The sequence below is a fragment of the Gymnoscopelus microlampas genome (genome assembly GCF_963454915.1).
Source record: "Gymnoscopelus microlampas genome assembly, chromosome: 17".
Classification (NCBI taxonomy): domain Eukaryota; kingdom Metazoa; phylum Chordata; class Actinopteri; order Myctophiformes; family Myctophidae; genus Gymnoscopelus; species Gymnoscopelus microlampas.
The window spans coordinates 25,706,275-25,716,711 of NC_139954.1; the positions used below are offsets into that span (position 1 = coordinate 25,706,275).

The window sequence follows — 10,437 nt, forward strand, 5'->3', positions numbered from 1 at the left end:
TTATGTAGATGTATGGGCCAAAAAAGGAGAACGAGCAAACGCTGTTCATCTATGACGGACCGTGTTGGATCCATGGCTATGCGACTGTGTGCATGCGTGCGTGCGTGTGCGTGTGTCGTGTCGTGTCGCTTTAAAAAGTGGATGGGGTTTGAATAAAAAGAGGCGGCTCTTCCGCTAGGAAGGGGGCGGGATATTGCCTGACAGAAGGAAGGAGGTTTGTGACCCGGGTTGCCATGTCCGCTTATTATAGGCGACTTTGGGCTTGTTTTTCTGTAAAGTCGGTTGTAATTGGTAGTTGCGGGCCTTGCGGGTTGCGGGTTTTGGGGCTTGTTTCCAAAGTGTAGTTGCTTATTTTGGCTTGTTTCCTAATGTTGTTTAAAACAGTGGTTCTCAAACATTTTCATATAAAGGACCAGGACCCCCAAATTAATGTATATTTGTAGACCAAACATTCTGAAAGTATTTTTTTGCCAGAGACCCCCATACAAGAATTTGTGGATTTTTTTTCTCAAGATGGTGCTTTGAAAATAGCAGATGTATGATCGGCTATTTTCAAATAGTGCTCATGTGGCTTCTTTGGGGCTCGTTTTCATAGACCTGCTTGCTTATTTCACCCGCGCAACCTGGCAACACCGTTTGTGACTGACAGGCAGCACTGGGAGGAAAGCAAGTCTTTTAGAAGCCGGCTGTTCTGTTGGCCTCTTTAAACCAAATACACAGGATCTATGGCCACCCGAGGCATGAATTTGTACCATGTTTGCTGTCTGCTGCTCTATGTCATCACGGCGGTGCTCGCGGGGTGAGTTCAGTTGTTCTCTTATTATATTATATTATAAACGGAATAGAAAACACACGCATCAGCCGGGCTGGTACACATGTTCCATTGTGATTGGTCGGCTGAGCAGCAGCATGTGAGAGAGAGAGAGAGAGAGAGAGAGAGTGGACAGACAGGAATCTGATCTGATGCTAGCTGGCTAATAAGAAGTGCTGATCTGCCTTTGATTGCTGTTATATAGTGCTGTGGTTTTCAAACTTTTTCATGTCAAGGACCCCCAAATTGACACTTATTAGCCCGTGGACCCCCACTTGAAAAGATATGCCAGGGACCCCCATAAGAGAATATTTGTACGGCTCTAGCAGTGATTCTCAACCATTTTCATTTCAAGGACCCCCAGTTTGACATGCATTAGGCTACGGACCCCCGTTTAATGGCATTTCTATATCTGGGAACCCAATTTATATCGTAAGATCGATGTTAATTTAATTCAAAGTGTGAAAATGTATAATGTATTTGGTTCCATTTGTACACTCTGAGTTACAGACCCATAATGGTCCATGTGGTTCCTAAGACTATCATTTAGCTGGGGACCCCCTTTGACAACCACTGATATATATAGTGTACAGTTATTATTATTAGTAGTAGTAGTGGGAGTTTTCTCGTAATGTAATCCTTACGTTATGGCCATGTTTTCAATGACTAAATCACTAATGAGAACTTACTGACCTACATATAAGCTTAACGTTACCCTCTTCCTACTCAGGGGTACGATACCTAATAGCCACTGTTCTCTTGTGTGTGTGTGTGTGTGTGTGTGTGTGTGTGTGTGTGTGTGTGTGTGTGTGTGTGTGTGTGTGTGTGTGTGTGTCAGTCACTGAATTTATATATATTTATTACTTTTTTATTCTTATTTTAAGAAGCACATACACACACATACAGCTCAGATCTTTAGATACAATACTTGCATCTTCACATATTTGGTCCATAGGGGTATATACCTTATGTTTTAACTATGGTATTCAGCTGATAAGTTTGCAGATTGCTTTATTGTAGTATCAACGTTGGCACGTCCTTCACTTATGAGTGACTTTTAGCTCTGTGTTTCTGTCGTCATCCCTTTATTTGTGTGTCCTGTATAGACGAGATTTCTACAAGATCTTGGGAGTAGGCAAGTCTGCAACAGTCAGGGACATCAAGAAGGCCTACAGAAAGCTGGCCCTACAGCTGCACCCCGACAGAAACCAAGATGACCCAGACGCTCAGGACAAATTTGCAGACCTGGGGGCAGCCTATGAGGTTGGTATTTATTTAAACAAAAAAACAAAAAAAATATATATAAATATATATTTTTTTTAATGTTGCAAACTGCTAATAAAGTATTCAATCAATCAATCATTCACCTTATATTAATGTTTCAAATACTGATGTTTATGATGCAGGAGGCAGGGGCTTATGTGGGATAACTGTCCTTTTACAGGTGGTGTAAAGTAGTACAAAGTACATTTTTACTCAAGTACTGTACTTAAGTACAATATTTCCAATTTTCAATACTTTTACTTCTACTCCACTACATCTCAGAGGCAAATATTGTAATTTTACTCCACTACAATTACTTGAAAACTTTAGTTACTAGTTACTTTGCAGATAAAAAAATATTATGTTATAAAACATACATGAACCACTTTAGCCTTATTTTATACATAGGTTATTTGAAAATAGATACAATAGATACAGGCTTGTAGATCTGCTATTTTCATGTTACTACTTTTGGTACATTTAAGTATATTTTGATGCCAATACTTTTGTACTTTTACTCAAGTAACTTTTTGAACACAGGCCTTTTACTTGTAACAGAGTATTCTTATATTGTGGTATTGCTACTTTTACTGAAGTAAAATATCCGAGTAGCCTACTACACAGTAGCCTACACATTTTCCAAATGTGTTGTGTTATAACGCGCTACATGGTTTCTGACTGTATAATATGTCTTATAATAATATTTCTTATGTCTATTATGTGGAGAAACACGATATATTACAACTCTATGGGGAAAAACGCCCGAGGCAAATACAAAAGTCCTCTGTACTGTACGCGACCAGTATTGCCATATTGTGTGAGAGAAATAAGCAACCAGGTCTAGGAAATCAAGCCCCAAAGAAGCCAACTAGCCCACGTCACATGAGCACTTTAAACCTATATGCATTGGCTATTTTCAAAAACTCTAGCAATAAAATGTGGAATATTTTGAATATTTTGAAACATTCTAACAACACAAATGCTCCCCTGGGCACAAAACATTTAAACAAATATTTGAGGACCACTGGTTTAAAGAATAATTAAAAAAAAATTGGAAGCAAGACAAAATAAGCAAGTACACGTTAGAAATAAGCCCCAAAAACCGCAACCCGCAACTACCAATTTTTACAAGCAACTTTACAGAAAACGAAGCCCAAAGTCGCTTATAATAAGCCGACATGGCAACACTGTACATGACCCGTTTGGTTGTCGTTGGAAACGCTTGTGACATTTTGATTGGTCCAATAGACAGTGTGGCTCACTCTGATTGGCTGTTACGTCGGCCCGCTGGCATTCCTGAAAACTCGACGTGGAGTACTGGGAGTGGGCTCTGATTAATTTAATGTTGCAGGTGCATCAGTGTGTTCAGCTCTCACGATGTTATTTTAAGCGACTGCCCTATGATTTTGTATGTGGGTGTAGTAAGATTGATTGACATGATTATGATTTTTTAAATTTAATTTTATGTGATTGACTGATTGATTGATTGAATACTTTAGTTACAGTTTGCAAAAAAGGTACAGTGGTACAGATTTACACAAAAGGTGCTAAAAGGATAAACACAAAAAAGCCCAAAGGGCTTATTTCCGTTGTGGTCCTGTGACTGATAAGTTGTTTGTATTTGTAGGTCCTCTCAGATGAGGAGAAAAGGAAACAGTATGATGCTTATGGGGAAGATGGTCTCAAAGAGGGTCACCATGGCTCGCACAATGATATCTTCTCAAGGTAGGTCTTATGAACAGAAGTCTTGAGGGAGTTTCCAGGAGCAATGGATTCATTGTCATGTGTATCAAAACATTTACTGTACAGGTAACATTTGCAAAATGTTAATGTTGTCCAAAAACGCTACTTCAGTTTTAACTAGTTGACAATGTTGTTCACTCTAGGTATTGGCAACAACATGTCACTCTTGAGGGAAGTGAAATGGAGGTTGTGTTAAAGCTTAACAGATAGACACTTTTAAGCCACGTGTGTTGTACCTTGTGAGAAATGGGAGGCTAAAACTGGGTTTTTATTTTTGAAATAAGTTGGGTTTTTCCAGTAATTTTGGGTGCGTCCGGATATGCGCACTCACGTATTGGTTTGTATTGGACCAGTGCGCTCAGTGCCTTATATCCGAATACACCCTAAGTAAAAAAAGTGACTTGTTGCTGTCACTTTCTTTACCCTTGCTGGACTATGGTGATCTTCTATATACTGGATGCATACCTCTGGTTGGTGTCTTCGTAGTTGACACAGCTTACCGTGATTCTTTGAGGTTCATTATCAATTGTAAAGCTCTGACTGTAGCGTACCCCGCCCAAAGATGGTCTTTTACGGGTGGTTTAGATGAGGTTTATTTTAAGACCAACAACGTAAAAGCTGTCACAAAACAAACAAACAAACAATTGGACATTAAACATTTTCAAATTACAAAACAATCATTCACATTGAACAACACTATTACAAAACAGACCTTAGACAAATAAAATACATTAACACACTTTAAACAAATGAAAATATACCTTGTGCCCATTTAGGCAGGAGGCTAAACCTTTACTGTCCAGCAAGCAGACCTCACCCTGGTACTGCTGCAAACATTTGAGTCTCTGGCTGAGCAGACAGGTGATAGTAGTGAGAAATCAAGCAAACACCTTCAAAATAAAAGCATCTCAAAAGCACCTCACAGAAACATAGAATTAACATAAATGCAATGCACCTGTGACCTGTGACCTGACACACAAAAACAAATACCAAAATAAAAGCACAGTGCCTTGGGGTCATTTACACTGACTCTGACACTGTCATTGGTACACCTTTATATACATATGAGGGAATTGTTGGTCTGCTCCCATATTATTTGTATGTTTTTAAGCCAATTCTTCGTCTGCTGCTCCTACAGTATATTTATGTGTTTTTGTCAAATGGAGTGTTGCACAATACTCTGCTTTCTCAAAGCTTCTGCAACATGCTTCCTGTCCCAAATACCCGTATGGAAATTGGGAAGAGTCGTACTGTATATTCTGCACCCTCGCCATGGAATATGTAGCAGAATGAGCTGTAACTAAATGCATTAATTTAGCTAAATTAAATGCTTTAATCCAGAATTAAAGAATTGGAAGCAGAATCGTTTTCCTCGTTCTCCTTTATGTTTTCTGTTTGTAACTTTGTTTGGAATTATGCTGCTGCCTGTCTTGGCTATGTCTCCCTTGAAAAAAAGATATTTAGTCTCTGTGGTGACAATCCTGGTTAAATTAATATTTAAAAAAAAGAAATGTTAGAACAACTTCCAGAATGCTTGTGTTACAGCCAGGTTACTTGTCTTATGTGACTGTAGTAGAAAAACTCAGTACTGTCGTGACTACTAAAATATACAACACTTCTACTACATCTTCCCTCCCTAGTTTCTTTGGTGACTTTGGGTTCATGTTTGGTGGTAATCGTCAGCAACAGGACAGAAACATCCCAAGAGGAAACGACATAATACTTGACCTGGAAGTCACTCTTGAAGAGGTTTACTCTGGGAACTTTGTTGAGGTTAGCATCAGTCAACAGTTCTTATTTTCAATACACAAAATCACCAGTTTCTTTGTCCAAGCAAAACACCTTTCTCCTCCTGTTTTGAGTTGGTGTCAACACAGAAGATTCTATTGCATGAAAGATATTCTATTATATAATTGGCAACATTTTCCAGTTCATGACCTGCTTATGTACCAAACTCTCTCACCCTCTCTTTCATTTATGAATAATCCAACTCTATTTGCCACACAGGTCGTACGGAACAAGCCTATAGCCAAAGAAGCCCCTGGCAAGAGAAAATGTAACTGCAGACAGGAGATGAGGACAACACAGCTTGGTCCCGGCCGTTTCCAAATGACACAGGAGATGGTCTGTGATGAGTGTCCCAATATAAAGTGAGTCATGGGTCAGCGTCTTGATAGTCTCTCCTTGATTCCTTCAAAAATCCTACAGCAAGTACAGATAAACAATTTTATATACCAGAGCAACTAGGCTAATGCCCATTGGGAACGCTTGCCCCTCCAGCTATGCATACCCGTTGCACACTGGTTTTCAACATCGTGTCCGGGGACCACCAGCAGTCCAAATGAACAATTTAACTCCGAGAGTGTACACCGGCTTATCTCTGGGACCCCAATCTACACTGTAAAGTCCACAGTGTCATTTTAACTGTGAGAGTGTGCAAATGGACCCGAACAGAACCGTCTATTCGGTTCCATTTCCACACTCTCATAGTTACAGACCTGTAAGGGTCTACTTGGACCCCTGGTGGTCCCCGGTCCCGACGTTGAGAACCAGTGGTATAGTACTTGGCCAGTCTATGACATCAGCATTATGATGTCATATTGATGACATCAGGGATCTCTATATATATATGGACACACAGGCAGACATGCCCATATATGGGCATAAAAGGGACTCGGATAGACAGACAGACAGAAACAAAGATTTGATTTTAGGTTCTGGACAACCGAATTCCCACTCCACACAACTCCTCTTCGGGTCTAAACTAAATCGATTGGTCAGACGGTTCAAATATACATACAGAGTTTCTGTGTATTTGTAGATAGATTTACAAAATATACGTCAGGCATTATTTAACATTTAAGCAAATGTTGTAATGAAAGATCTGACTGGAATGTGCTGATGCTGATGATTGGTATGTGGTACCTATTTCAGACTGGTAAATGAAGAGAGAACCCTGGAGGTAGAAATTGAACAGGGAGTGCGAGATGAGATGGAGTACCCTTTCATTGGAGAAGGTAAGGTGACATCCACCTTCAGTCTCAAGGCTGGTTATGAACAAAAAAATCTTTTAGCGTTCTCTCTCCTCATCATTTTCCCTGATCCACAGGGGAACCTCACATCGATGGAGAACCAGGCGATTTGCGCTTCCGCATCAAAGTGTTGAAGTATGAACTCTAGCCTTCATTTATTTGAAAGTGGAATCATCCACAATATCTGTGCACTGAAGAGTCTGTACTGGAAAGCCTAAATGAACAGCTCAAGAGCAAAGAATAAGCTGATAACGATCATATTCTTTCAGGCATCCTGTGTTTGAGCGTCGCGGGGATGACCTGTACACCAATGTCACGATCTCTCTGGTGGAGGCACTGGTTGGCTTCGAGATGGACATCACCCACCTAGACGGACACCGGGTAGGTGTCGAGGACAAAACACCTTTTTGTTTTAGTATGCCAACATAGTCGGGTTACACCAATGTATCAGTCAGTACCTACTGGTGAATGTGAAATTAGAACCCTGTGTAAGTGAGCAGTTATTCATATGTGATATGGGTACACAAACGAATACAAATGCAATTTAATTTGAAAGGAATGGTATAGAAAAGGTTCATCTTTGTTACGTTACAGTACTTTGCACCTGTGTAATTGAATATCTTTATTCACAATGTTTATTATACAGGGTAAAACCTAGATTTGTTCCAAGTGTGAATGGCTGACAGTTGATAAGTGCTAATGTTTCTCTAAACTGTTGGCTATTGGGTTGGTTATCAGCCGATGATAAATATTTTGGTGTATTGTGGCTGTAAGAGGCATTTACGTCTACCATGAATCTGTCAAAGAGCGCGTTGTAATTCCAATGCATACTAAGTGTTTTGGATCACTATTGAGTAAAGGGGAATATGTCATCAATGTACCAGGTCCATATAGTTAGGGATAAGATCACCAAGCCCGGTGCTCGACTATGGAAGAAGGGTGAGGGCCTGCCCAACTTCGACAATATCAACATCCGTGGCTCTCTCATTATCACCTTTGATGTGGATTTCCCCCAGACACAATTGGATGAGCAGCAGAAACAAGGTATGTGTGTGTGGGGGGGAATGCAGAGCTGGGAATTTAATTTGTCGGTGCATTGTTTTTGTTGGGTTTTGTGTATTTATGGCAACAGTCTTTTCATTGAGAGATTAGATCAAATATGTTGCAAAAGTGTCAGGACTCAGGAGTAGACGTGATCAGAAAGCTGTAAAATGTTTTGTCATTAAACAATTTGTGTGTGTGCCTTTGCTTGTAGGTATTCGAGGTCTCCTGAAGCAAGAGTCGGTACAGAAGATTTATAATGGACTACAGGGATACTGACACACCAACAGACACAGCCTGGACTGAGTTGTCTGATAAGACGCATACACACACTGACACACAACCACAGTCTATCAGCAGGAGTGTGCATAAGGCGTGGAGCCCAGGGTGTATTTATTATTTTCAGATTGTTCTCAGGATGGCTTGAATTGATTTGTTTTTATGTTTTAATGTTCAACATGTTTGCCAACAGTGGCACATTTGCCGTTGTTTTGACGTGTGGAATTAGAGCGTGTGCCTGTTGTCCTTTTTGTTTTGTCTTCATGTTATGTTGCCATCAAGCTACAGTATATGTATGTGTGTATATATAATATATATATGTATATATATATATATATATATACACACATGTATATGTATATATATGTATATATGTATGTGTATATATGTATATATATATATATATATATATATATATATACGTCTTTGTTTTGTTTTTTTGTACTTGAAGTCACTTCTATGGTTCAGAATGGAGGGTTTCAATCATAAAAGTACTGTCCACTTCTGTATCAACCACTACCATTACGGAACACCAAAACCCTGGCTATTCTGTTGCAACCTGATACAGCAGATAATGAAAGACCAGCTACATTCAGACTGGAAATATTGAACATAATCTATTACAGACTTCAGCAGGACTGGGAGACTATCTTTTTAAATTAATTTCTTTTTTTATGAATGCGTTTTATGAATGTATGACAAACAATTTCACCAGTTGAGTGATAAAACAGATTTGCACCGTGGCATCCTTGGTTGAAATTCTGTTCAGTAACATTACAAACATGTTGTAAATAGAAAAGAACAAATTTGATCTTTTTTTTTTGTGTTTTGTTTTTTCCTAATTTAAATGTGCGCGTACAGTTTGTTCAGACATGTAACGCGTATGACTGTAGCATTCTCTCTTCATGGCCAATGTGGCATGTTAAACTCTTCATCTGGACATTGGAGAGTTATTACAGTGGAATGGCCTTTGCCACCCTGAGCTCTTCTCTTCTTTCACACAACTCTTCACTTTCTGCTCTGTTGAGTACTGGGTCCTTCCCCTTCTTTCTCTTCACCGTTTTAAACTGCTAAAAAATAATTAAAACTCATTAAAAGGGACTATAGGCCATGATACATAAGCAGCCATTTTGGCAGTTCTTTCTGGCCAGGGTAAATTTGGTTCCCCAGGTACATTGGGTTTTTCTTCAATGGTTAATATTTTTGTTTTCCAACTTTCTATCTCGTCTCAAATTAGACTGCAAGGCTGCCTCCAGAAATCCTCATACTAGTATCATGGCCTTAACTGTGAATGAACTGGCCATTTGTACGGTGTGATCCAGGAGAAAATTGTACTTTACATTTGAAAGTTTCAAATAAAAGATTTATATAAATATGCTGAGTGGATGTCATGACAAGATCTTACCAGCAGATGGCATCAGAACTTTAGTTTAAATCAGTGGTTTTCAACTCTTCATATCAAGCTCCATTATTTATTCGGCATTTGAACCATGGACCACCATTTGATGAGATTTAGCCCCTCATGCCCAAACCTAACAACCTTTTTTTATCGTTGGATAAGATTGTGTCCACAATTCCATGCTATATTGATGTGGTACCATAGGAGAGATAACAGGAAAACGATCAAAATAACAATTAAGTCATGCAGATGTTTAACAATATTTTGACTCCTGAGAGCGTAAAATGAAACCAAATGGACCCGTAAGGGTTTCATTTTACACTCAGGAGTTAAAGATCTTTAGGCTAAGGGTCCATTTGCTTACCAACTCTCCATCATTTACCTGAGGACCACCTGGAACCCCTCAAGGACCGCTGGTTGAGAACCACTGGTTAATAAGTAATTGCACTAGAGGGTGGCAGGCATAAACATAATCAGACCCATGTAGGATGGCAACATGGTGTGTGTGCAGTATGACAGGACAAGTGAGGGACACTTGAGGTTAGACTACCTTTTGTTCACTATCTGCAACTTCAATATCTCACACACTGTTCTCTTTGTTTTTTTGTAGCTGTAGATGTAGATTTAAGTAGCTAACCTTTTAAAAGTGTTAAATAGCACTATACTCCCCTAGCAATCATTGCTATGGGCTATTAGTGTTCAATAACTGGGGTCTCCCCATAGGTCTATCTTCAGGTCTTTAGTGAACAAAGAACATAGCTGCAATGTAACTAGCTACATTTACTTAAATAGTTTTTTAAAAATATATTTAAGATCTTTAAGTGTGTAGCTCTTACCTCTTATGAAGAGTAACTTAGCTAGATACATCT

The 10,437-nt window shown here is 39.3% G+C and overlaps 1 protein-coding gene across 1 annotated transcript; it reads left to right on the plus strand.

Moving 5' to 3' along the window:
• The first annotated feature begins 648 nt into the window (after window positions 1-648).
• Window positions 649-8,912, plus strand: dnajb11 (DnaJ heat shock protein family (Hsp40) member B11). The gene is made up of 10 exons (XM_084083877.1): window positions 649-799; window positions 1,918-2,074; window positions 3,702-3,799; window positions 5,458-5,590; window positions 5,825-5,967; window positions 6,752-6,834; window positions 6,927-6,984; window positions 7,119-7,230; window positions 7,734-7,893; window positions 8,105-8,912. The coding sequence occupies exons 1-10, from the start codon at window positions 726-728 to the stop codon at window positions 8,167-8,169; spliced, it is 1,083 nt and encodes a 360-aa protein (XP_083940003.1). The 5' UTR covers window positions 649-725; the 3' UTR covers window positions 8,170-8,912.
• The last annotated feature ends 1,525 nt before the right edge of the window (window positions 8,913-10,437 follow it).

What these genes read in the sequence shown, in the direction of transcription:
- dnajb11 (XM_084083877.1), top strand. Translation starts at nt 726, where the DNA reads ATGGCCACCCGAGGCATGAATTTGTACCATGTTTGCTGTCTGCTGCTC. An exon ending in ACTCTGGGAACTTTGTTGAG is followed by an intron (nt 5,591 to 5,824) that starts GTTAGCATCAGT and finishes TTTGCCACACAG; the next exon opens with GTCGTACGGAACAAGCCTAT. An exon ending in GTACCCTTTCATTGGAGAAG is followed by an intron (nt 6,835 to 6,926) that starts GTAAGGTGACAT and finishes CCTGATCCACAG; the next exon opens with GGGAACCTCACATCGATGGA.